Source organism: Alligator sinensis, unplaced genomic scaffold (assembly GCF_000455745.1).
Source record: "Alligator sinensis unplaced genomic scaffold, ASM45574v1 scaffold379_1, whole genome shotgun sequence".
Lineage (NCBI taxonomy): Eukaryota > Metazoa > Chordata > Crocodylia > Alligatoridae > Alligator > Alligator sinensis.
Window position 1 is genome coordinate 1,798,963 of NW_005842001.1, and position 27,558 is coordinate 1,826,520.

General features: G+C 45.2%; 1 protein-coding gene and 1 long non-coding RNA gene across 5 annotated transcripts in view; one reads left to right on the forward strand and one right to left on the reverse strand.

The window, feature by feature from the left end:
• LOC112549944 lies at window positions 1-23,065 on the reverse strand. Its single transcript, XR_003093584.1, has 3 exons — window positions 22,955-23,065; window positions 1,822-1,924; window positions 1-736 (listed from the first exon to the last, which is right to left on the reverse strand). It is a non-coding gene; the product is annotated as an uncharacterized LOC112549944 (long non-coding RNA).
• Window positions 21,659-27,558, forward strand: part of TNFSF10 (TNF superfamily member 10) — a 13,582-nt gene continuing 7,682 nt past the window's right edge. For 3 of the 4 annotated variants that reach the window (XR_003093582.1, XR_003093583.1, XM_025201767.1), the window contains exons 1-3: window positions 21,659-21,929; window positions 24,993-25,145; window positions 26,785-26,827. Coding sequence is in view for 2 of the 4 variants with exons in the window: in XM_025201767.1 (XP_025057552.1) it covers window positions 21,804-21,929; window positions 24,993-25,145; window positions 26,785-26,827 (322 nt within the window). In the remaining 2 variants the exon portion in view is untranslated. Of the gene's footprint in view, window positions 21,930-23,190; window positions 23,316-24,992; window positions 25,146-26,784; window positions 26,828-27,558 lie in introns of those variants that run through there. The other variant, XM_025201768.1, reaches the window with a different exon arrangement.

Genomic DNA, 27,558 nt, shown 5'->3' on the forward strand with positions numbered 1-27,558 from the left:
TAAAAGACAACTGGCGAAGACAGAGCGTAGTTTTGGATGATTTGTTGTTTGAACGATTGCCCTTGTCAGACTTCAAGTGCCTTCTTTCACCTGGGGCCAAATCAATAGAGACAACATGGATAATAGTTCAGCCTAGTTCTGCAATAACAAACTCATTTTCTTCTATTACTTCTATAGTTCAAGTGACACTTACCTATTCATCTGCTGTCAAGGAGAACCTGTTGGCTGGACAGTGATCCTCTTGCTCATGTTCATTTGGTAGAAGTGAGAAAAGAACCAGACCCAAGGAGTCTGCACATGCCAGAGGTGACTGATGGAGGGGGCACATGCCCCCCTTGAGATTGGCCCCCGACTCAGGATGAGGCAGTTTTTTTGCCATGTGGGCCAACAGCATGTTGGCGGGGTGGGAAGGGGGGCACTAAGCGGCGGCACAGAAGTATAGGAGTTGATATGGGGCTGTTGGCCCGCCCCCAGGCCCACCCCCAAATTGTGCCCGATCCCTGCCCTACAGACTCAGGAGGCACCAGTCACCCCTGGCACATGCCCTGTTTTAAATGAAAACTGTTGTTTACAGCTGAACTTAAAACTCCTGGGGAACTTTCTCTTCCATGATCTTTTTATCAGCGTGAGGAAAGCCTTTCCCCTCCCTAGTCCACCATCCATCTCAGGAATGTGCCTGGTTGCAGGGAGTGGCAGAGGGTCCGAGCCAATGTTCCACAAAGTGCTTTGGGAGCTTCTGGGAAGATATGAGTGAGATGTTCAAGAAATGTTTTTTTGGATGATTGAATGTGGATGAAGCAGACTTATGCTATACATTTCTGATTTAGTTAATCTATAAGGGGAAAATCTACCCTGCCTTCTGCTTGACTTCAGATTAACATGGATCATTACCTCTCTGACATGAAATAACCAAGACAATTAATAATTCCTCCTTTCAGTTCCATTAGAGCAATTTTCCTGAGAACTACACAACAAACCAAAACTCTTGCAAGGGCAACAACCACAATCATCCTGGCAGATAGTCTAAAACAAATTACAGATTTCTAGCCAATTCTAGGTGACCTATCCATGAGGTATGATTGATTAGTGACAAAAGAAAAGAGGGGTTTTAACTGAATTTTGTATTGACAATTTCTTTTTCTGAGAAATATTCCTAAATTTGAGGCTTTTAACAATAAGAAAATTCATCTAGAATCGAGTCAGGTTTCTGCCTCTTAAGATTTTAACTGAGTACTCTGTTTCCATTCCTTGCCATACCTAGGCCTTCCCCTCCATGTCCAGGTTTTCCCAGCCACGTCCTCTTTTTTGGATCTCTGTGCTGCATCTGGGCGGGTTTTTAAAAGAAGAGCAAATGTCCAGATTTCCTGCTCTCCCAGGCTGCTTGGGTCTGGGAGCAGTGGGCAAGGTGATTGGCTATCAGGGGTCACGTGCTCCCTGCATGGGCTCTAGCAACCAGGTAGAGAGGGGGAGAGAGAGAGTGCGCACAATGCAGGAGCCGAGTTGGGCAGCAGGGCTGGGGGGTGGGGGCTGTGGGTCGGAAGTGAGGGGCACCTGCAGGGCTGGAAGGGGCGCAGGGGGCTGCAGATCAGGAGTGAGAGGCACAAAGGACAGGATGGGAGTGGGGGGCAGGGTACTGCTGTTTGGGAGTGAGGGGCAGCAGCAGGGCTGGGGGGGTGGCTTGTCAGTGAGGAGCAACAGAATGGGTAGGGGCAGGGCACCAGCATGTCACTGCCCACCCACCATCATATTCCCGCTGCCCCCCTCCCCCCATGACAGGTGTCCTCTTTTTTGGACCTAGAAATATGGTGACCCTAGCCATACCTCAGTTTTTGTACCTAAGGTGTCCCCATTTCTCTCCTGGTATGCTGTCTCCTACCTGCAGCAGGGTCAGTCAGGTCAGTTGTTTGTTCAAGCTTTGGTCCTCCTGGGCAACAAAAGAGAGGTCAAAACAAAACAGATCTTCATCCTCCTTAGCCTCAACTATCTCCTACCTCATTGATGCAGGGCAGAAGACATTGGTCTTAGCTCTTCTCAGGCTAAGCAGTTACTTCTTTGGCCAATCCAAGCGTACAGCAAACACCTCTGTTGAACCAGCATAGCTACTTCCACTGGAAAGTCCCAAGTAAGGCCCTTAAGCAAGTGCAGCAGCAATACACCAGGAACTGAATCTGTTGCCTCTGGAGCTAAAAATGAGCAACTATAGCCTGAGCTAAAGCTCTGTACTTGGGAGTGCAAGGGGTAGAATGAACCTTTAATATTCATCACCATGCTATGCAAATACAGGAGCCAACACCAGACTTCAAGCCTACGCCACTGTCTGGTGCCCCAGACCTTTTCATGCTTTACCTTTCCTCTGGGGTCTTTATTGTTTTCTCTTTTCTAGCATTCTTGTCTCTAAACCTACTCACAGGTCTTTCTGAAACAGAACCAACACTTTGCATTATACTGCCCTGCAATCACCATCTATAGAGTGCCATGCCACACCTCCCTTCCACCGGCATTGGTGAGGCCTCACCTGAAGTAGTGTGTCCAGTTTTGGAACCCACACTTCAAGAAAGATGTGGGAAGATCAGAAAGAGTCCAGCAGAGAGCAACAAAAGCTATTAGATGTGTGAGAAACATGACCTATGAGGAAACACTGAACTAGGGTTATTTAGTCTGAAGAAGAGAAAATCAAGGTTGGGGGGGTGGGATCTGGTAACAGTCTTCAAATATCTAAAGGATGATAACAAAGAGGATGGAGATATATTTTTTCTGTGTCTGTAGGGGGCAGAACTTGAGGCTCAGACAGAAATTACATTTGCTGGCCACTTGAAAAGTACTCTACAGCCATGCCCTACCAGGAGAGCATGGCTGCAGAGCACTCTGATTGCATGACAAATTAATCCTCATTGTATGAAGGTTCAAATGAAGGTGCTCCAAAGTGGAGCACCTTCATTAACCTGCCTGCTCTGGCAACCGGGCTGCTGCAGCCCAGCCCTGTCCCCAGTGCTGTCTCAGGATGGGAGGGAGGGAGAAGGAGAGTGGGGAGCTTAGTGTTTGCCCAGCCTGAGGCAGGGGCTCCAATCTACCTGCCTCCACTCAGGCAAACACTAATCTGAGCTCCCTCCCCTCTCCTCTTCCCCTCCTCCCCATCCTGAGACAGCACTGGACCTGGAGGGGTGGAGGGGTGGGGGGGGCAGGTATAAGGGAAGAGGCTGCCAGCATGCAGCTTCTCACATTGGATCAGCTCTGAATTGGAGCTTGATTCCTCCACCCTTCTGGCTCAACAGCTAACGTTTTTGGGTCGGGAAAATCAATCTGACTCCTGGTGCTTTCTGTAAAGCACCATGAGTGAGACTGGGAAACTGCACTTCTGTCTGCACCTTGGGAGTAATGGCATTAAACTGCAACAGAGGAAATCTAGGTTAGAGATTAGGAAGAACTCATCACTATGAGACTGGTTAAAGATTGGAACAGGCTACCTAGAGAGGTTGTGGAATCTGCATCCCTGGACATTTTTGAGAAGGTTAGATAGCTTAACAAGGTTTAATACCTGCTTCAGTAGTGCAGTAGATCAGTACATGATACTTATTGAAAGTTACTGGGGAAGTGACACAATGGTTGTGAGTTCAGCCTGGGATCAGGGACTCTTCAGCCTGAGGAAAAGAAGGCTGAGAGGGGACCTGGTAGCAGCTTACTAGTACACTGGGGGAGTACATCAAGGGCTCGGTGGGTAACTGTTCACCAAGGCACCCAAGGGGAAAACCAGGAGTAATGGCCACAAACTCCTGGAAGACCGTTTCAGGCTCAACATCAGGAAATACTTCACAGTCAGGGTGTCCACACTGTGGAATAAGCTCCCTCCAGAGGTGGTACAATTTCCTACCCTGGAAACCTTCAAGAGAAGACTAAATAGTCACCTTGCTGGGGTCACCTGGCTCCCAATTATCTTTCCTGCTTGGTGAAGGGGGCTGGACCCAATGATCTTCCAATGTTCCTTCCAGCCTTACAATCTATGAATATCACAGAATCTATGAATCTATGAATAGACACTTGGTTGGGATGGTTTAGTCAGGGATGATCTTGCCTTGAGCAGGGTCCCAGACTAGGTGACCTCTTGAGGTCCCTCCAGTCTTACTTTCCTGTGATTCTATGATCCTATAATAGATCACATACTATCTGTGCCACACCTCTCCTCTCCCAGATCACATCCCCCTGAGCCCCCTGATCTAGAAGTACTAGGAATGAGACATGTCTGGCCTACAGGTTCACCTCAACACCCTGTTAACGTGAGGATTTGGGTTTTTGTTTGTTTAAAATTGTAGCAAGAAGCCAGACTGATAGGGGATTGGAGGTATTATGTAGCAAAACAGAGAAGAAACAGAGAATGTAGCCTTCGGAAGAACAATCGTTCCCCTAACACTAACACATTCTTTGTTCTGAGCTAGAAGGGGGATGAATTCTTCCCATGATGTTTTATCATTGCCACCTGAGAGAAATTTCTTTTACAAAATTTCATGCTGCAGTGGAGTTCATATTTTCAAATTTGACCCCCGACTCTCTCTCTTTCTTTCTCATTTCTTTAGTGCCTGTGTGCTTCAGTATAGCCGTTACTGCTACTTAATCTTCCCTGATATCGCTGACTATCTGCCTGCTATAGCAGGTGCGTCTTTGCATAATAATTTTCCTACCCTCAGTATGTAAGGACCAGTTTTCTCACATCTGTACAGATGGTGGTCTTACTGATGTTATCAGATCAAGTTCATCAACTTTCCCAGAAACCATAAAAGGTTCCTTATTATTTTAAGCAAAGTCAAACCCTAGGAAATTGATCTAATTGAGTTAGTTTTACAATCTAACTGTGCCAAAGAGCTCGTTTTGTGGGATTACTGCAATTTGCAGCTATCAGTTCTTTATCAATTGTTTTTTGTGATAAATATTCCCAGATATAATAAAATGTTTTGTGTTTTTTATCTTGAATATCTCTCATAAATATTAAACTTTAACACTTTCAACTTTGTACTTTCCATCCCACAGGAGGAACAGTAAAAATATGCAAATCTACAATTATCGCAGAGGAGAGGATAAAATAACATAGCTTATATAGCCAAGTTAGAAACAGTCCAAGGAACTGTTAAGTAGTTACACAGTCTTCACTCTGGTCTGCCTTAAAGATTTGTCAGGATTACAGCCCTGCGGAGCCACCCACCTGTACTGCTATGGCATTGTTACAGAGAAGCCATGCCACCTTAAGTCATGATTCTGTTTATCCTGATTTAACTGCATTGGTACAGATTGGAGCATTGCCTGTCTATGTTAATTGATACCAGGGAAGTTATATAAATACCTGCTCTCTGGTAGCTGGACCTCGACCTAAGGGCAAGGTCTCTCCTCTAGTGCTGTGCAGCTTTAGGTGAATTTCAAATTCTCTTGTGTCTCTGTTCCTCTACCTAGTAAGTAGGGTTCATAGAACTTATCAAGCCTTCACTAATATAAGTTAGTTTGCCCCATACCCTACTGTACATCATTGTTGCAGAGAGCCCACTAGTCTGCCTGCAGCCCTTTACTTCATTATCATTATTAATATTGTTGATGATTATTCATTATTATTGTTATTCCTTTGTATTCTCATAGTGCTGCAAAGCCCTAATAGTCCAGGACACCATGGTGCAGCATAGCAAAAGAGAGTTTTAAGGAGATATTTGGAGGATAAGGTTGCATTTGTCACATCCAAAGAAAAGAAAATGGAGGTAATCTTGATAAAGATGAATTTTAGCTATCTGAACAGCTAGGAAAGGCTGCATCTAAGAGAAGTTACACAGACTGAAATTACCAGTCTTAGACATAGTCTGAATGTGAGGACCTAGGGAGATAATTGAAACTGGTAGAGCAGTGATATCAAGGAAGGAAATAAGAGGCGCAGACAGAAGTGACAATTTTCGCACAATCTGGCCCCTGTAAACGCTCTACAGCCATGACCAAACATAAGTGCACAGCTTCAGAGCACTTTAAAAGGACCCATGACAATATGAACCCTCACTGCATGAAGTTCCAGGTGAAGATGCTCCAAAATGGAGCATCTTCATTAACATATGTTAGCATGTTCCATCTTCAGAATTGGAAAGGGGAAGGGAGCGGAGGGAGTTGAGCCTGGGATTTTTTCAGCTGGTGCTAGGGGGTGGAATGGGAGGATTGGAGCCCCCTGAGTTGAACATAGAGCCGGGGTTAGGAGGAGTGAAGGGCGGGGCTAGGGGAGAGTGGCTGCAGACTCACAGCTGCTCCAAATTGCAGCTGAATCCCCCAACCCCTGGGACCCAACAGTGAACATCTGTTGAGTCCGGGGATTGCTGTAAGTGATGGTGCTTCCTGCAAAGTGCTATGAGGTCCAGCAGGGAGCTGCACTTCTGTCTGCACCTATATAGAGAGTCTGGGAGGAAGATTAAGGACTCTGCTCTTGTCATGCTCAGCTTATACTGAGAGCTAGGTGCCCATCAGAGAGACAAACCAAGGTTTTAATTTGGCCAGGAGGAAACAAGTTTTGGTATACAGCTTCTAACATAATATACTTGTAATTCAATGGTCAAGACCAGCTGCTGCTGCCATTGATAAGAGAAATGCTGGCCTTACATCCTCATGAATGCAGAGGATGTTTGGGCTTGATCTTAGGTTTGCAGCCTGAACCTAGCTAGTTGTGCTTTCTAGTCAGGAGGAGCCCTTTTAGTCACAATGTATGGTTTCATGGATGGCTGGTGCCTCTTGAGTAAGGGGGGGCATGTGCCCCGGTGGCCGATTCCGCTGGCCGGGGGGGGGCGGAGGTCTGCCGGCGGCCGATCTCACTCACTGTAAAAGCGGCCGCGCCACTTCCAGAACTCCCGTGGCCACTTCCAGAATCGATGCAGCTGCTTTTGCTGGCAGCCCTGTTCCTCAGCCGGTGCTCGCAGAAGGGGCACTGGTGCTCCCGCCTGCCCCCTGCCTGCCCGCTAAACAGAGCATGGCCTGACAGGAGGTTCACTGGCGCTCTCAGGGGGTGCACGTGCACCCCTGTGCACCCCCTGCACGTTGCCCCTGTATGGTTTACAGATTTAATTCTAAATGTAAGTCTTGTCAACCTCAAGGGATCAAAAACCACGAGTCCAGAACTGAAACTCATTCTCTTCAAAGTCACAACTCATTTTACATGGACTATCTGCGGAGTCCTTTTCCCTTCCCTTTTGGATTTTGAGCCCCTAGGTCAGTGGTTTTCAAGATTTTTGGACTCAAGGCACCCTCTTTGAACTTAAGACACCCCTCCATGACTTTGTGAATTGAGTGGCACCCAATTTCAAAGACTGGTTTCCATATTACAGTGCTTACCTCTCTGCAGTGAGGCTGGGGTGGGAGACTGGTTAGGCAAGGACCAGCCTGAGCCTGCACTTATCTGCTTATCTCCTCACACCGTGCTTCATCCTTCAAAGGATCTGACAGCATCCTGGTTGAACATTGCTGCCCTTAGATGTGCATAGGTGGTGTCTGACCAAACTTGTCTCCTCAACCATAAGAGCTAGGAACCCTCTTCTTTTTTCAATGAAAGCTAAGATTCACATATGCTCATGTGAATCAAGGGGTTGGGGCTTTAAACCAAATGGCAAATACTATGAAATGCAAGATATAGTCATTGTGAGACATGATTGAACAATAACTTGTAATGTCTTGGCTACAACACTGAAACACGGAGATCTTTCTTGTAATACTTTGCTCTCCAGTGATATACTTGGATCTTTAGCACTAGATATCAGTTGTCCCTGGTTCTGGTCCAATTTCCTTCCTGAGCACAGTTTCTCGAATAAGGAAATCCTGCTTGGAAAAAGCACTTGTTTGTTTAATTTCTTAGTCCTAGGCACTGAAAGCTTATCTTGTTTTGCTAACTGAAGGCAAATCATTTCAGTTTATTATTAAAACTCAGCACAGGAGACCAAAAGACTGAAACCACAACAGTAAACAGTCTAGCTTTTAGTTTAAAAACCGCTGCAAATTGCTTTTGCTCAGTTAGATTAGCTGGGTAATTTTTAAACCAAGTGCTCTTAAAACAAGCTTTAGTTAAATCAAAAGCTGCTCAGAGGGAGCTTCAGGGAGGCAGAAAGTTTCCTTGACCCGAGAGCTTGTTTCCTTTTCATTTCTACCTCCTGCCTGTGCTGTTTACAGGAGTTCAGCAAGCAATGCAAATAATCCTGCAGCTGGCAAACAATCTGCCAAACAGCACTTCTTGGCAAAGTCAGCACTAAGCACCCCTTTTGGCTTCACGCCCCGATAACCAGTCCACAAAACACTTTTAAAAATCCTGGCTTTGCCATTGGCTGCAGGGAAGTCTGATTCCACGTTATCCTGTAACTTCTTATCTTGCAGGGCTGGGAGGTAACGTTCTTGCAGTTTCAACATGATTAAACACAAAACTTTCAAAAGAGATCCTAAATACAGATAAATATAATTCCTTTTTCTAAAAGGACAAGTGGTAATACTATAATGTTTGCAATATATAATTTTCTATTCCATTTTTTTCTACATCCTAACAGTTTCTTTCCTTTTTTTTTTTTTTAAATCACCACTGCATTTTCTGAAGAGGTTTTCATAGCAACGTCCACAACAATCCCCAAGTTTTCTATTTGGGCAGCTACAATTAATTTATAGCTCAGCACTTGTATGCCTATTTATGTGGCAGGGGGAAATACCACAGTCACTAAGGTGGTTTTCCTAGTCGCACCCAGGGTTAACTGCTTTTCTGGCATGGGGTAGTACCCACAGAGGTAATGTATAGTAAACTTCCCATCTGCTGCTCGAGTGGGAAGATCTTGGCTTTATGCCCACTTTATGGAAATGGGAAGACTCCTCCCTAGCTTGCTTCTGCGGCCTTATGGCTGAGGGCAAGTGACACTCGGGGGCATCCAAACCCCAAGCCTTCGGGCTTGAGCCTGCATGTAGGATGCCTGCCAAAGGATTTGGAAATATATGAAGCCCCAGATGGGGTGCAGGATATTTGTCAGTAGTAGGGCCACTTACGGTTCTGGACTGACTCACAGATTTGGAATAGATTTGGCTGATTTGGATTGGAACACAAAAAAATCTCTTAAAAAAATACATATTTCAAATTATTCATGATAACTTATGTGATATTGCATTTCATAAATTTCATAGATTTCCAGGGTCAGAAGGGACCTGGTAGATCATCGGGTCTGACCCCCTGCTCCAGGCAGGAAAGAGTTCTGGGGTTAAGTAACCCCAGCCAGATGCCTATCTAATCTCTTCTTGAACACCCCCAGGTAGGGGAAAGCACCACCTCCCCTGGAAGCCCATTCCATAGTTTGGCAACCCTCACTGTAAAGCATTGCTTCCTTATGTCCAATCTAAATCTGTTCTCCTTCAGTTTGTGGCCATTATTTCTGGTAACCCCGAGGGGCGTACTGGTATACACCTGCTGACCCCACGATGAGTTTGTAGGCAGCCACAAGATCGCTTCTCTTGCCTTCTCTTGCAGAGGCTGAAGAAATTCAGGTCCATCAGTCTGTCTTCATAGGGTCTTACCTGCAGGCCCTTAACCATGCGAGTGGCCCTCCTCTGAACCCTCTCAAGATTATCCACATCCCTCTTGAAGTGCGGTGCCCAAAACTGGACACAGTACTCGGCCTGTGGCCTCACCAATGCTGCATAGAGGGGAATTATCACTTCCCTAGACCTGCTTGTGATGCACCTGCTGATGCAAGGAAGGGTGCGGTTAGCCCTGCTTATAACCTCATCACACTGGCGACTCATGTTCATCTCTTTCCACTGTTGTGGTGCTCAGAACAGTACCCCCCCCGGCCCCCAGTCTATAGGTGTGTTGGAGAGTCTTTCTCCCCAGGTGCAGCACCTTGCATTTATCCTTGTTAAATTGCATCTTATTCTGATCCTCCCACTTTCCCAGTCTATCCAAATCTACCCAAACTCACTCCCTGCCCTCCAGTGTGTTTACTATACCCCATGGTTTAGTGTCATCAGCGAATCTGGACAAGGTGCTTTCAACACCTTCATCCAAATCGCTGATGAAGATACTAAACAGTACTGGTCCCAAAACAGAGCATTGGGGGACACCACTGCCCACATCCCTCCAAGGAGAAACCGACCCATCCACCACCACTCTCTGGGTGCATCCCATAAGCCAGTTTTTCACCCACCTTATGTGAGAAAATCCACATCACAGCTACTCAGTTTGCTCGTAAGAACTGGGTGCAACACTGTGTCAAAAGCCTTTTTAAAATCCAGGTAAATAATGTCTACTTCCGCTCCTGCATCTAAGCACTTTGTGACCTGGTCAGAAAAACAGACCAGGTTAGTCAGGCAGGATTTGCCTGCTATAAACCCATGCTGGTTGCCCCTTACCATTTGCTAGTGATTAATTTAATCTACCAATGTGCCACCTATTCACCAAGCTTTAGAGACTCCCATCAAGCTCAGGCAGCCTCCCTGGTGGCACGAACCTGAATAACTCCTGAGTCCTGTAGCCCATCCTCTCTGAAGTCATAACAACTGATTCAAAGAGAAAACTGTATTAAACATGGACTACACTTCACCAAACTCTGGGGATCAATATCAATATCAATGTTTCTGGATCAGGAAATCTCTGGACTCTGTTCCCAACATCTTCAACATTCCCCATTAGAAACGGCCAAGCTTGAACATTGAAAGGCTGTATTCTTTAACCTGAACTAGTCCTTTTTGTGCCGTTTGGGGAGCACAGAGGCCAAACAGCAGGAAGGTCTTTCTAGCGGAGGATTCTTTTGGCCCAGAGTCAAGCAGTGGGAACAGAAGTGGCAGTAGACACCTTTGTGTTTTGAGGGCATCAAGAGTAGGCTTTTGCCTTAGCAATTACCAGCTAATAAACAGCCCGAGCCACCTGTCACACCTTACAGCAGCCCACAGGATGCTCTAATCCAGTGGTTCCCAACCTTTTTAGACTGTGGACCAGAAGTGACTGTGGATGGGCAAACTGCGGACCAGCATACCGCAGACTGGAAGTGGCCAGCATATTGCAGACCAGCAGTATACTCCATATAAAAAAGGGTTGGCTGCCAGTCCACAGGATGCCGGTCACTTCCAGACTTCCAGTCTGGCAGCCAAGTCTCCTGCAGACTGGCAGCCAACCCTTTGGGACCTGGTACCAAGCCATGGCCCGGGGGTTAGGAACCTCTGCTCTAATCAACAGGTGTCAATCGCCCGTGGGCCGAATACAAGCTGCAGAGCCCTACCGTGTGGCTCCTGGTGCTGCCCCTGGATCTGATCAGACCCACATGGGGCATGATGTATGCCCATAGCACAGGGCCAGTCCAGAGGCCAGGTCCAGCCCACAGACCCGCTCCTTCACTCTGCCCTCCCCTTTCCTCCAAGACGTCTGATCTGGTGGCTGCTCCAGCCAGCCTGGGACCTGTGCTGCATGCAACACAGATCCTGGAGCAGTCAGAATGGGTGCCACATGAGACCCAGTCCACCCAGTACGTCAGCCACGCTGCATGAGGTGGCTGCTGGAGTTCTGGCTGCTCCGGGATCTGTGCCGTGCACAGGGCAGGCTGTGGACTACCTAGAGCAGCTGTCAGATCAGATAGATCGGGGAGGGGAAAGAAGAAGTCTGTGGGCCAAATCCATCCTGTAGACCAGCCCCATGCCACTCATCTGGTTTACAGGGCTGAACCAGTTTGACAACCCTGCTCTAATCTCTGTTAGGGCTGAAACAGATCAAGCCACATACAGAAATCATTTAACTCAGTACTGAAGCATAGCCACCTCTGGAACATGGTAGCTGTTGAAGACTCCATAATCTGTGTGTAATCATCCAATAGGAAGTGCCAAGATACTGTGTGTGCATACACACGCACACACACGTATGGATATGCATGTGTGTACATCCATTGCATATTATTACATACAATAAGATGACCAAGTGATGACATTCTCCCCTACTGCTGATGAAGTTATATTGATATAAAAAGTTCTTACGCTCAGAGAGGTATTCCCAAGAGGAAGAGAATAAGCTATGTGGGTAGTAGGTATCTTTATGCCTGCGTCTTCATTACAATTTGTACTCTTAATTATTTCAAGAAAATCACATCCCAAACTGACACTAGTAAAGAAAAAACAAAACCCAAACAAAAAAATGCTGTCATCCAAGCCTAACTGAGACTGCAGGAAAAACTGGCTTCCACCAGGCACAGTTGAGAATCTCGCTACACACAGATGAGCCCTATCTTTTCAGTGACAAACTAGCCACATTTCAAGCAAATAAACTCAACGGATGTCTGTCTGGTAAGTGGTTGCCCCTCCCTTGTTACTCCTGGGAATGAAAGAGAGTTTTCGTGTCAATGGGTGATGAATAGTTCCCAACTGCTTTCTGTGCCCAATTACTCTGGGATGCAGGGCTTGGCTATTTCTGAGGGAGCTGCATGTTGAAATATCGTTAAGACATCAGCGTGTGAATGGCAGCTTCCCTCAGGGAGGCAGAAGCAATCACTCCCTAAGTGTCAGTTTGCGTAGTGCTTTTCAATCTGTCTCAGGTAGAGGCTATATCCTAGGCTAAGACAGCCAGGTACATGACAGATGCTTCAGAGGGAGGAGGCTGCTGAAAACATCCATATTTCTCTGCTTGCATATCTGGCTCCCTGAGGAACAGTATTTATCTGTTTCATTTTCCGTGGAGGGCAAAGTCTCTCATCTAAGATAAAGATAATCAAATTTCATGCTTCGGGGAATAAGCAGATTGCTTACCAGGGTACTATTGTACATCAAGCAGGACTTTTCCTCCTTGTAAAATGCTACAGAGGCAGCTAGCTGCATTATGGATTTTCCTCCACCTTTCTCAGAAGCACCCAAACTGTGATTCACAGGTGCCTTACACATCCTTAATTCCTTCCTGTGGATGTGAACTGCCAGCCTCCTGGGGGGTGACCCTCCCACACAGGATGACTCCATAATCTTCAAGGCAACAGATAAACCAGATTCTCAAATTCAAGTCACTTCTGGATGCCAGACTTGATGACCCAATGATCATCCAACCCCCATTGAAGAATTACAAAAAAGCAGGCCAGATCCTGAAGATTTTATCTGAATCTGAACTAGCTTATAAGAATAAACTGAATAAAAAGCGAGCATCAGTTGAATAAAGTCTTAAAGATTTAGCCCATTTACACTTGTACCCGCATTTGCCTACTTTATATGACTGCTCTTCCCTAAATTAATCCCTAGTGAAAGTTGATGGACCTGCCTGAAAGTTTACTAGTGGAATAGTGCAAGGAATATTGCACAGCGTACATTGTACTGAGGGCCATTTGCAAGGTGCACTTTCCATTACAGGGCTGCCGTGCATGGAATCCGCTCTGACCAGATGCCAGCCTTCAGCATGTTTGCAGGCAGGAAATTGGACTGCACATCAAATCGTTGTGCAGTGAGGGCACGGGACTCGCTGTTCTGCTTCTCAAATCCACTTAATTCTCAAATTAAGTGGTTTCATAAAGACTTCTGGTGGGCTACTGGGATTGCAGCATGTGGCCTAAAAGCCGTATGTAGTGCGCTCCTGGAATATTGGAAAATGATCATTTAATTAAACCGAACCATTTAATAAACATATTGATTTGGTTGACATTTTCCGTGGAAATTATTAAAACATTTCGCTTGGATAAGACCAAAATGATTCGTTTTGATAATGCTAAAGCACTGTTTTCTAACTTTAATGGTTTGGTTATGCTATATCCTATTAGCAAAATGATATCGTGTTCGCAATAACGATTTAACAAGGTCGCTTTGCAATTTCTAACACACTAATTTTTGGTGAAATTATTGCTTCTTGGGAAACATCTGCCTTTTAGTCACCGTGAAGCAAAAGGAAATTGTGAAATGTCAGAAATTCGGTGGAACCAACACTCTAAGTTCTGACCAGCTCCACTGACAGTAATTAAAAATGATTAAACAGCATAAGGCAAAAGCATTACAAGAACTTTGCAACCGAGGCATGTTTAACAAGCCCAGATGCACTGATTCATTCAATTCAGTCCATGTGCTTTGCCAGCACATGTCTACCTACAGTACCCAGCGATATCAAAGAAGGATCTGATTTCAGATGTGAATCTCAGAGGAATGTTAATAGTAACACACGAAACTGCAGCGCGGGTGCTACATCTGAAGGGGGTTTTGTAGGTGTCAAAGGAAAACTTGGGATTCTGTTGATGAACTTTCCTTTGTGCTTCTGGAAATGAATCACAAAAACATCACTCTTAGTCCTTTGTAGTAAAAGATTCCATGATACTTTACAACCATAGAGAAAGTTAGCACTAATAAACTGGTCAGGTCCTTGAAAGAAATTACTACCCACCACAAGTTCATTCTACTTACCTGCATATATTCCTCTAGTACTCAGAATTAGATACTAAAATTTCTTTTCATTTCCTGTCCTACAAAATTGTATTGTTTTGCTGCAGACTCTTTGGACAGCTACTGTCTTCTACCCAGGAGCTGGCTGCCTTCAAATGTTGGGTGAAGCAATATATGCATATAGCTAATAAAGTATCATTCTCTTCAAGATGCAAGGTACTACTTAAAGAATATATTATTAAAAGAGGCCACAAATATTTTGAATAAATTGCAAAGATCTAAATTTGCCCAATGTCCAAACATGAAAATAGTTCAATATTTTATCACATCTAAGAATGATCGGAGGCAAAAGTTTGGAGATGACTGCAGATTGGTGGGATGTGAATTTGTGTGTACATAAAATGCATGCACATTACTCTCTGCACTATTTATCAAATCTTCTCCTGGGGCGTTAAGAGGAAGACATGCCCCATCTGAAGATTCATTCATCCATCCATCCAATGTTGTGGCAGGCCAACCGTAAATCATTGCTATTACTTATATGACTCAGTAGGTGAAAAGGTCATTGTACTCACCCTGCTTTCACACCAACATGAACTTGGAATAACTCTCACAAAATTGCAGTGGTTTAAAAAACGTCAAAACACAAGGGCCATATCAAACTCTCTGACCCTTGTCTAAGACATTTGGAAAGGACCAGGTTGGGATCTCTCCCCAGGAAGACAGAGTGCAAACAGCTTTCTATAGTCCCCTACACCAGTGGTTCCCAGCCTTTTTTATACTGCGGACTGGCAAACATATTTAAATTTAATTCACACATTTACATCTAATTTACATATTTACATTTAAATTTACATGGTCACATTTTAATTTTTTATGTGGGGGGATTGCAAGGATCAGATTGGGTTGGGGCACCGTAGCCACAGGCACCGGGGGACCCTGCAGGGAAGGCGAGTGTGGAGGTGGTGGCCCAGGGGAAGCCAGCTGGGGCTGCTCAGGAAGAAGGGGCTCTGCTGCCTTCCCCAGGAGCAAGCAGTAGAGCCACCTCCCTGCCCTTCACCCCAGGCATTTCCTTGCCCGCATCCCCCGCTCCGGGCTGCGGGCAGGGCTGGGGGTCCTGCCCGACCCAACATGGGCCCCAGTACCTGCTGTGCGGGCAGTGCCTTGCTGGGTGCGGCCATGGCACTGGGAGTGGGACAGGGTGCACGGAGCCGGCTGCCTCCCTCCCGGGGCTGCCCTGCCGCCCAGCTTTAACCCAGCACGTGACTGCCGGTGGCCTGATAACTTTCATGGCCTGGTACCACGCCACGGCCTGGTGGTTGGGAACCTCTGCCCTACACTTACCCTGCAATGGCTGGTCATCAATTCTTCAGGAGCAGGGTTAGGGTTAGGGCTAGGGCTCAGTCCCTAGCACAAAAGATCTTGGTCCAGGCTGTGACCTCCTAGGCCCTATTACAGAACAAATATAAATAATAAGAATAATACATGTTCCCCTTCTTGAACAGCAGCCTTAGCATTAGACATGAGCCTTCATATTTTTCATTGTCTTGAAAATGTACCTGGATGAACCATTTTGCCATAATTAGACTGAGTGAGGAAGTATAGCTAAGGAGTTTTTCAGGGGCACTGTAAGCAGGTTGGTGTGCTTCCTGTCTTTCGGGCTGGCTTTGTTCCCTTGAGAGCCCCTCTTAACACAAAGAATAGTCCTTGTGCCAAACAAATGAATGAGCAAAACAAAACTTTTAGCCCAGGGGTGGGCAAAATGCGACCTGCGGGCCAGATGCAGCCCACCAGGCCATTGTATCTGGCCTGTGGGGCCCCTAAAAAATTTAGAAAACTAATATTTATCTGCTTCTGGCTGCCTGTCATACAGCCCTCAATGGCTTGCCAAAACTCAGTAAGCGGCCCTCCACCCAAAATAATTACCTGCCCCTGTTTTAGCCCTTTCCTGGGTGTTAGGAAGGATCATTTAGCTCTGGTCTCTTCCTAGTAGAGAGTTCATCTGGGTTCCACTCCACCTCCTGATTACAAACTCCTCCTTCCTCCAGCTCACCACTTTCTGTTCTCCTTTCTGGGCTTTTCCCAGCTGGAGAGATACTACGGCCTGATTAGCTAACCACCCGGCCTTCGTCCCCATTTAAAAGGCCAGAGCACCCTGTTAGAGACTCCTATTGCTTTCATTTGTTTTTCAGAAACATACATATCACTGTATATTTCTACTGATTGTATTTCTGGGCAAAACATACTGTTTGCTAGTGGAGGTGCAGCGCCGGTTTTTGGTGTTCTGAGAAATCTAGTTCTTGTGTACCTGGTATGCTGCTATTGTCTTGCATGGGGCAGGGTGCAGCATTTTTCCTGTGCATGGGTCAATGATTAGATGTTAAGGGGATGAGGATGGGATTGCTTGTCAGCCAGACAGCAGGTGATCATTGGTTTTGCTGGTGAGCGACTTCAGGCCCAGCACTGAGCAAAAGCACTCTTTTTTAAAAAAAACAAACAAGCAAACAAACTTTCATCCTTCCTTCCAGGTGTGAACTTCATCAGCACACTTTATTGTGTGAACCTCCTTTAATGTATTTATAATCTCTAGAACCTACAAAATGCTGAACTGATTTCTACCGGAAATACATTTTTAATTTCAGAAAAGTAAACATCAAACACATTCAAACCCTGGTGTGAAAACTCACAAAAATATGTTTTTGGGGTTTTTTTTAGGAAGATGTTAGTATATTTGGAAATCCAAAATAAAATGTGGCACAATCAGGTTCTTTGGAGGGCACAGGTGAGTATCGTTTACAACTTGCCCTATATTCAAGCTGAACTTTATTAATTTGATCTTAAAAAGCTGAAATGGGATGTTATTCTTTCCTTCTTTTTTAATTAAGTGTGCCTGGAGCTTTAGAGAAGAAAAGCAATAAAAGGATATGGTTCCTACTTCCTGATCTAAGCATCTCTTTCTTACAAACACGCACAAGCCTAGGTATTCATAGGAGGAGATCCTTTTACATGCTTGACAGGAAAAGCCTGTGGGGATAGTACAGAGGCTTAACAGAAAAGATGAAAAAGAAATCCTCATTCTAGGAACAAATGACTCGAAGCTTTCTTTTGCACTGGATTAACTTTCACTTTAGTTTCTACTTTATCTGGAAAAGAGTTTCATTTTTCTGGAAATGGGATGGGCTGTCCTAAACAGCATGAGTGGAAGAAGAATTTGGACACCGCAGTTTTTAGCATGCAGATTTTTCCCCTTGGCCCATCTATTAACAAGCCTATTGTACCTCTGCTTCCTGTTTCTAACTACCATGCTGACAAAGTGTTTCTGCTACCACTTTTCTAGCTAACCTAGTATGCAAGGCTGAGTTAGGCACAGACTTTCTTGTTGGTTTCTCATGTATATGGAAGGTTTCGTTTTGAAACGATGTAAAGAAATGCAGCGACACAGATAAACTCTAGTGGAAACTCCAGCAGCTCGTTTGGCTGGAACTCAGCTACCCAGAAGGAAATTCGAACTTTACATTCAGTTTGCTAACTGAAAAGTCATTCAGAAGAGATCACATTCTCACTTTCAGGGATATGTTAACCCATCTATGCAACATAGGTCTTGGACTTACACAAATTTCAACTGTCTGACTCTGGCAGACAGATTAAACATCTACCCAGAGCCAGATGCATAAATAGTTCACTGCTACGTGAAGGGCTTTTGCTCAGGAATCATATTACTACCCCATGTGGCTATGGAATATATAAAAACACATATAATTTTACACTTGTATGAAAAGCTCTGTGAGAAAGGGGTGAAAATCAATCCTGCAAGGGTTAAAGCCATTATAAACATGCCACCCCCTAGAGATAAGGAAGGAGTGCAAAGATTACTGGGAATGATCAATTTTGTAGGAAAATATCTACCTAACTTAGCAGAGCAGACCAAACCAAACACCATAGATCACTCCTACAAAAGAATGCTCAATGGATATGAGAACATGAAGATGAAGCTGAATTTACAAACTTGAAGGAAAAAATAATGAAAGCTCCAGTACTAAAATACTATGACCCTAAAAGACCCATTAAATTGTCAACAGATGCTTCTAAAGAAGGCATTGGAGTAGCTTTGCCTCAAAAGCATAGGGTTAGCTGGAGACCAGTAGCATATGCATCTAGGGCACTCTCTAAGTCAGAGTGTCTATATGCACAAATTGAGAAAGAAAGTTTAGCTCTGGTATGTGACTGTAAGAAATGTCTCATACTCATATACGGGAAGCCTGTGATAGCTGAAACTGGTCAAGCCTTTGGTAACTATAGCGAAGAAAGGGTTCTCAGACATGTCACCCACATCACAGAGACTTCTTTCAACTGCAAATGTATGCTCTAGGCATACTGTACACCAGGAACACATCTACTTATTGCAGATACATTGTCCACAGCATATGACACAATGGAACACGACAGAATTCCAGACTCAGAGATAGATAGTACATGTTAATTTAATTAAAAGAGGGAGTCCTATCACAGATAAAATGTGGGCACTTATTGCAGAAGCTGCTGTTTAGGACATCACATTGCAAAAAGTTATACCTATTTGTGCTGGTTGGTCTGGAAAACATATACCTAGCCCCTACTCTCAGTTAAAGGAAGAGCTGTCAGTACTGCATGGCGTTTTGTTCAAAGGCTCATGACTTGTTCTAGCAGTGCTAAAGAAAGACACGTTAAACAGAATACATGAGAGGCTTCTAGGCATTGGACAATGCAAAAGGAGAGCATGGGATGCTCTATATTGGCCCAACATAAATAATGACATAGAAGATGCTGTAAAGGCTTGTACACCACGCCTAAAGTACAGATCAGTGCAAAGAAAAGAGTTCATGATTGTCAGTGAACATCTGTTGGGTCCAAAAAATTGATGAGGAAAAGGGCCTTATATCAGTGTCCAAGTAAAATCAAGCCTTATTGTTGGATTTGAACCATCTACCATTTCTGGATACATTGTCAAAAAATCTATGCTAGCACCATCTGCAAAGACATTAAAGTCACTCACAGTAATAACTTAAATCTCATTATAAATTGTCCTCAAAACTACAGTGCTTCTGAGACTTGGTCTATCCTTTTTTTCTTTTTTTTTTTTTTTGCACCTGTATAACCAGAAGAAATTAAACAGGTTTTAGAATTTAAATAGGAAAGCCTCAAAAAAACAACAACAAATAAACAGATTTAAAACTGTATTTTTGATGGTTACAAAAAGGATGGAGCCAGACTGTTCTCAGTGGTAGCAGATGACAGAACAAGAAGCAAGGGTGTCAAGTTGCAGCAAGGGAGATTTAGGTTTAGATAAAACTTTCTCACTAGGAGGGTAGTAAAGCACTGGAACAGGCTACCCTGAGAAGTTATGGACTCTTCATCCTTGGGAGATTTAAGACCGAGGTAGACAAAGCCTAGGCTGGAATGACCTAGTTGGGGCTGGTCCTGCCTTGAGCAGGGGTTGGACTAGATGTCCCTGAGGTCCCTTCCCACCCTACATTTCTATGGTTCTATGATTTGTGAGGTTGAAATCTATGGGGCTGTCAATGCTGAATTTGGAGGGAGCCAATGTTCATCTGTCTGCTCATCTCAATGTGGTGAGAACCACCGGCGTTAACTGTAAAGCAGACAGAAGAGCAAGACCCATCTAAATACCTAGAACAGGGGTGGGCAAAATGTGGCCCGGGGGCCGAATGTGGCCACGGGGCCCCTAAAAAATTTAGAAAATTAATATTTATCTGCCCTGGACTGCCTGTCATGTAGCCCTTGATGGCTTGCCAAAACTCAGTGGGCAGCCTTCTGCCCAAAATAATTGCCCCTCCGACCTAGAAGCTCTCTCTATGTCAGGTCATGAGTTGCCCACAGATCATTCTGCACAGACAGTCTAACTTTCCTAAGCTCAGGCAAATCCTGTGGATACAGGCTAAGGCACCTGGAGCCAGGTTCTGTTTCACCCAGTAGTCATCTAAGGGGACTTCAGCATCTAATTGCCATTCTAGTCTATTCTTTCCAAGTTCTGAAGCTCCTTTAATACATCTAATTATGTACTGTAGCATCATTTTGTTACCTCTTACTCTTGGGCCACAAAAAGGAATGAGAAAAAACACCCATCTGTTTTTGCATGAGCTGAGGAAGGGAAACAAACCTAAGTCATCAATGATGTACAGAGCAGGCTGGAGGCAGGAAGGATCCGTGAAGGGCACCCATCCTCTTCCATACCCTCTCTGGCCCCAGCAATGTCTCCCAGCCTGAACTGCACAGCAAAGGCCGGGGGACAGCTGGGAGCCTGGGGAAGCACCACCGCTCCCAGTTTGTGAAGGACCCTCTCAGTAATTTTTTAAAAATTAATATATTGTGTGTTCCAGGTCAAATCAGCTCCAAATCATATCAAATGAGCAGAAAACCGTATTGATTGAGCAGGCAGAACTCAGTTGTCCTAAATACCATGTACAGGTTTCCCTTGCTTTATGCGGGCTCTGTATGTGCAAATTTGCTCTTATGCAATGACCCTTTTTATACCCAAAATTCGTTCTAGGTGAGGTAAATTCACTCTGATGCAATCAGTGTGGTGGAAGCCAGCAGTCAGCTGCTTTGTGCGGTGCATTGTGGGAGTGACGTGCACCAAAATATAGTCTCCTATGTGGATCTGCGATGTGTTTCTGTAGTTGCCATCCCCATTATGCGCTTGTGTGCTCCACCTGCTGTTAGTGGGTACCAAAATTGTCTTGTAAAAGTGGTAGAAATGGGTCTGGGGGTCAGTACAGTCCCGGTCTTGGAACGTACCCCTATTTGTTACATTGGAAAGTGGAGTCCCTTTATGCGAATCCGAGTTACGCACCGTTTTCCAGGAACGCGTGTACAGCATAAAGCGAGGGAGACCTGTATGGCGCTACAACTGGTGAGCACCTCTGCCCCGGCGCTCACCCTAGGACTTCAGATACTCCCAATTCCACCCTACTGCAGACCCAAGCCCAGAGCTCTTGGGATTGACATGCCCCCAGAAACCACAGGCAAGCATCCTCTTTAGCCTGGGACTTCAGATACTTGCAGCCCACAAGCGACCCAAAAAGCCTCACCACTTCATTTCTTTCACTTCCCAGCCCAGGATGCTCAGGTCCTGGCTTTCCCATGCACACTGTGAGCCTGCCCCCGGGGGAGCCTCCATCAGGCCGGGGAGCCTGGTGCAAAACGGGCGAAGGAAATTCCGGCTCAGTGTTTAGCAAGAGCCAAAAATAGGGGCTCGGAGGGAGGAGGAGGAACTGCGGAGCACGGGGCAGGCTGATCTCTGCCACCGCCCATGACCAGCCCCGGGGAGGAAACGCCTCTTGTGTTGTGTGTTTGCAGCACACGGCTCCGCGACAGCGGGGCTGCAGGCCAGGGTTGCTGCCCCCGGCCCGGCCCGGCCCTGTCGCGCGTCCTCGCACGTGTGTCTGCCGGGCCAAGCCATGATGCTGCCCACGGCCGGCCCCAGCACCGGGCAGACCTGCGGGCTCGTGCTCATCTCCGCCGTGCTGCTGCAGTCCATCTGCGTGGCTGTGACTTTCCTCTACTTCACTAACGAGCTGAAGCAGGTCAGTAGCAGCCACATCTCGGCGGGGCTTGCAGCCTCACCACGCCGGGCTCTGCTCCGTGCAGCGCCGTGCCCGCCCCTGCACCCCCGGCGTGGGGCCGGGCCGGGAGAGGGCTCGCATCCAGCAGGAGGCTGCAAAGACTTGCTGCTTTGCTCGCAGCCGTGCAGAGCCCGGGGCAGAGACTGCGAGGGCAGCACAGGAGCGGGCTCGGGGGCATGGGCACAGCGGGCACACGTGGCCGGGGAAACAAAAAAACAGCACAATACTTTGCTCCCCCTACAAAAAACAAACCCGTGTTCAGACAGTGACTAAGCCCGGAGGAATGTGCAGCAGACAGCACAGCCCCGTGGGTTTCTCTCCAGCCCTGCACGGCACCGGCACCGGGACCGGCACCGCAGCGCCCCGGCGAGCCCCGCTGCTGCGCTGCGCTGCGCTGCGCTCGCTGCGCGGGGCCGGGGGCCGGAGCTGGCTGCAGGGACAGAAGTGAGAGCCAGCCTTGTGGGAGACAAAGCCAGTGTCCCTGCCCTTGCTTTGTTCAGCTGCAAAACTCCAGGGTTGCAGCTTGTTTCCAGCGACTACAGCTGTAAAACCGTGTGCCAGGAAGAGCACACACCAACTGGTGAAACTTCCTTAGCCTGACGAAGGGGTTTTTGAACCCGAAAGCTTGCTTCATAACTATTCTCCAGCTATTTGGGTTGGTCTAATAAACGATAGCAAATTCACCCAAGGAACCTTGTCTGCAGGTTGTTTTGAGTGCACTTTTGTTGCCGGTCACTTGAGGGTTGGTGAAATGATTGATGGAAGACAGTTATTTGATGAAAACAGGTTTGGCTGTACTGTACACCAGAGATTTCCACCTCCTGCTTACCCTGTTCAAAGTCCTGGGTTAACAGCCCTTGCATTCCAGTGATTAGTAGTATTGCACCTCTCCCTAATTGCCTTTTCTCTGAAGATACCTTTATTTTTAACCTTTAACCTTAGTGCTATTTTACCAGGCTGGGTAAATCATTTCCAATAATACTTACCCCAGAATAACTTATTGCAAAGCTACTCAAGCACAGATGTTGTGAAGGGTACATCCAGTCACTTGAGAGACAGCACTTGGTGGGGCAAAACAGTAGTCTAGTTGGCTGTGCATTACGGTGTGGACATTTGACTTTTATGCCCGAGTCTTTTCAATCTGCCCTGCAGAAAAAGTGAAGCAGACACATGATGTACAGCTCTTACCTGATATCAAGTTATTTTGGAGAAGTTAAAGTTCAGTGCACATACAGGATACAACCTTGGAGGGAAGCACTGGGGAAGACAGACTTCTTTCCACTTATAAAAAGTGCCTCAGTTTCCCTACCTGTAAAACAGGGCTAATATTACTTCTCTTCCTGAATGGTACGTGGTCTAATCCATTGAGGGCTGGGAGATGTTACGGCAATGCTAGTATAGGTGGTTATAGGTGTGTGACGGGTAAGCAAAAGGTAAAGGAAGCAGTATCTTTTCCATCCCATCCAGCTTAAAGAGAAAACTGTGGAATACCTTAAAACTGCCCTCTATACCTGGTCAGAAAATGGATAGTAATGGGTGATCTACAGTTTTTGCCCCAGTTTAACCACATTGTTTTAGAAGCCAATATAGTTAGATCAGTACAAAGCCATAGTAAAGGTTCACTTTAAAGGTGCATATAACCATGTAGCATATTGCCGTCAAGTTAAGGTAAATTTCCCAAACAACCTCATTAAACATCCCCCTGCAGTCTGCAGCAGTGATCCAGAAGGCTGCAGTAGCCTCCTTTCCAGCTGTGGCCTTTTGCAGCACTGATCCTAGAATACAAGACTGTTTATAAACATGTGGAAAGGCTAGAGTCGCAGTCCAAGTCTGAGGTTTCCTGTTTAAAATGAGCTTTGTAGTGTGGAAGGGGTGAATTGCCTTCATCCTGCCCCAGTGGAAAATCCATCATTCCTGTCCTTTGTTTCCAGCCTGACAGGAAAGCAATGAGGGTGGGGGAAGAGCATGACCCTGTGCTAGAATTTCCCAGGCTCCAGGAGCCAGTTACATGCTAAGTAATGTGATCCATCAAAAAAGGAAGAACTTGTATAGAAAACAGTTGAATTTAAATGAGTATTGAGGACTGCTTCCTCTGAGCTTGGGCAATATATAATAGGTCTTACCCCCGCCGCCTCTTGCCTCCTCCGGCATGGTTGATGCAGTATCACTGAGTTGTGGAAGCAGGATCACTGAGTTCAGTGTGTAATTTGTTGGCATTTATTTTAGAAGATGCGTTCTTATATTAAGCAACAGCGCCAGCTTGAGTTTCGATCATCTCCTAACCCCCAGAGCTGGAGCAGAGCTGTTGGCAATGCTCTTTACTATCCTAAACTCTTCCCATTGTACTCGATGGGGATTTTGGCACTGTCTTCAGTGAGGGGGGCAGAATTTCACCCTTTCTTCTATGCATCAGAAGGTAGAATTGTCTCCCTACAGCTGGAGATCACCAAGTTCAAACCTGTAATCAGATCCTACTCCGCTTCCTCAGAAGGAAAGGGGTTGAACGTGTTGTCCTGATTTCATTCCCTCATGGAGGCTAGGAGAGACCCAGCTGCCTGTTGCAGGGTTGAGTGGAGAGGACCGAAGTGGTTGTTTGGGTTCATCTTTAAAAGCCTGCATGGAAAGATCCCTTGAGTAAAGTAAATACATTTTACTTCACAACATTTACTTTATAAATACAAACTCAGGATTGGAGCAGCTAAAATAATTCACAACTTGAGTGATTTGAGATTGCATTTGCATAAAGTTTACTCCATTGAGCCCTTCACATCCGATTTATGACCAGAAAGATAACAATGTAAGTGTATTCTTGGACATCAAATATCTGCTTGTACCTAAATAAGTATGTAAAGTTGGGAGGAAGTTTTAAGCCTCCTTCATAAACTCACTGCTTGCTGTACCATGTTGGTACATTAAGAACAAAAAAAGGTGTTTCTAAATACAGGGACTTGAGTGACATACCATATATGCAGACCTGTGAACACATATTCCATGAATTAACAGTTGTCCTTCCTTCTAACGCAGCTCCGGGACACATACTCCAAGAGTGGCATTGCCTGCCTCACTGGGGAAGAACTGGGAACTTTCATGGGAGACTTGGATCTAAACAGAATAGAAGAGAGAGAGCAAGACCCCTGCTGGCAAGTAAAGTGGGAGCTAGGAAAGTTAATTAAAAAGGTATTTAGAAATTTTCTCACAGACTGGTTAATGGAGCTTGGTTATGCCATGTCAGTAGATTCAAACAGTTGAACTCCAACCAGGGAAGTAAAATGCAGATTTGCACACCCTCTCATCAAAAAGGTTCTGCACCCTGGGAGAGCTGCCCCGGTGCTGAAACAGCCTCCGGCTAGGAACAAACGTTGCATTTGTCCCAGACCAAAAAAGTCCCAGGAGCGGTGCGTACGCGTCACACCCTTCAAATCAGGGTTTAGTGAGCGGCTGAATGCTTTCTGCTTTTCTGCGGTTGATTCAGTGATGCAGTCTTGGGACAGTTGTTCAGAGGTGCTTTACAATGTCCCAGAACAAGGTGTTAACACTTTTTAACTCATGAACCTTTTTTAGGGTTTGTCTCTAGACAATGGACATGGATGTTTGAACAACTGCACTTTGTCCCAGGATAAAATAGTCTCTACTGTCAAAGCATTAACAAAACAGATGCTGCTTATGCACAGTAGCTATTCCCCGGATCCACAATAAACACAATGAAGGATGCCTGTTGTGCCAATGAATTGCAGAATAAGGATCTTCTAAAGTCATTACATTCTGTAATCTTAGTAATCCATGGATAATGGCTGTGCCTCTTATTTCATATACAGTGATAGTCTCTCGCATTTATATGGAGATAACGTCTTTGCTGTTCTCATGGACTTATTACAATCTCAGCAGAAGAGACATCAGGGCCTAATGGAACTTGCATTTGTTATTTCAATGGATTCAGTATACACTTCCCATGAGACGAACCCTGACAACCCTTGTCGTGGAGAAACAGAAATGTGTGCAAGGGACACTTTTGTGTAACAAAGAACCACCATCAAAACTACATGAAAACAACCGGGGACCTTATTTAAACCTTATAATTCATGAGACAGTTTTTTACTCGCATCTCAGCCCAAGATGAATGTAGCGGGTACTGTTGTGGGCTACCTACAGGGCATGAGCTACTACAGTGAATATAGGGCATGGGCACATGTACATTTACTTCATTCGGTGTTAGAGAGGTTTTGCTATCAGTCTTTATGGCTGCCAGCTTGTACATATATAATAATTGGAAAGTAACAGCTGCTGCCCTTTTGAAACCTTCCCCTTTTGAAACAGCTCCAAATGTATGTGTCCATATTGTTTGTAGCGCTTGCTTTAAAACACGTGCAGTCTTTCCATTCGTTTCAACAGGCCAGTGGTGCCCTAGCAGTTAAACTGGAGTCTGGTTAAGCTCCAGTGACTCACTCCACAGTCAGATTATTCCAGATTTACACTGGACTCATTACAAACAGAATCTGAAACTGTGACTCCACATTTCTTCTTATTTAGGGACTGCATCAGGATCAGATTTTCAAAAGAACTGTAAGCAGAGCTCCATTAAAAAATGTTCCAGCTGATTACTTTCTTGCAAAAGTTTGATTATGATCAATTAATTGTGCTTTTCTGTTTAAGGTCAAATTTCAGATACAAAATACAATTTGTTTGATGGTCAAGTTCAGATTCAGATGTTTGATCATTTATATAGTACACAACACTGAAATAGCTGTTTTCCTGTATTTTTGCCAAGGTTATACTGAATCCACCTGAAGTAACCAGTTTTCTTTACATATCCTTGCAGATCATGTCAAGATACTATGAAGAAAACATGTCTGCAGTGAAAGGTATTTTTTAGTACAACACATTTCCTTACCCTATAAAAAACAAGTTGTGTTGGTAGTATATGGACAGGGGTGGCCCACGTGCATTCCAGATGTAGAAAGTGTTTCCTGATTTCTTGCCCGTTCATAGTTTGTCCATGGCAAAGCATGATAAATGGATAACCGTTAGCATTTGCTGACATTTTAAGATGGACTTGATGATCACGAACTGTGTCAAGTAGAGTATTGGGCCAGGAGTCAGGAAGAAATCCCAGATTATATATATATTCAAGTGCTATTCAATACATTCAAGTTCTCTGCTTCAGAAAACAAATAGCACTTCCACTGTCACTGAGCTACTTTAATCAAAAGCTAAGCAGAGGTCTGCTTTGAAGCTGGTGCAGTTTTTTAGCCCAAGGAAGGACCATTAAAGAGCATTCTGGCCTCAGAAATCAGTGGAAATGTTGCTTGAGTAAAGAGTACAGAATTAGTCTTATAGCCCTGGACTTTATAAGCCACAGTTTTTTGTTAGAAGGTTATCAGTGGGGTTTGGGCTGTTGGTACTAGCTAACAGATGTTCCAAGCTAACATGTAATTTAAAAGACCTTTAAAGATATTTCATAGGGAATATGGAGAAAAGTTAGGGGAAACTTTGACCTGATCACCCATTAAAGCTAAGTCTGTTACTGACCTAATGTTCAATTAAAAAAATTGACAAAAGTATCTTCAAAACGCTGTCCAATTTGACAGACATT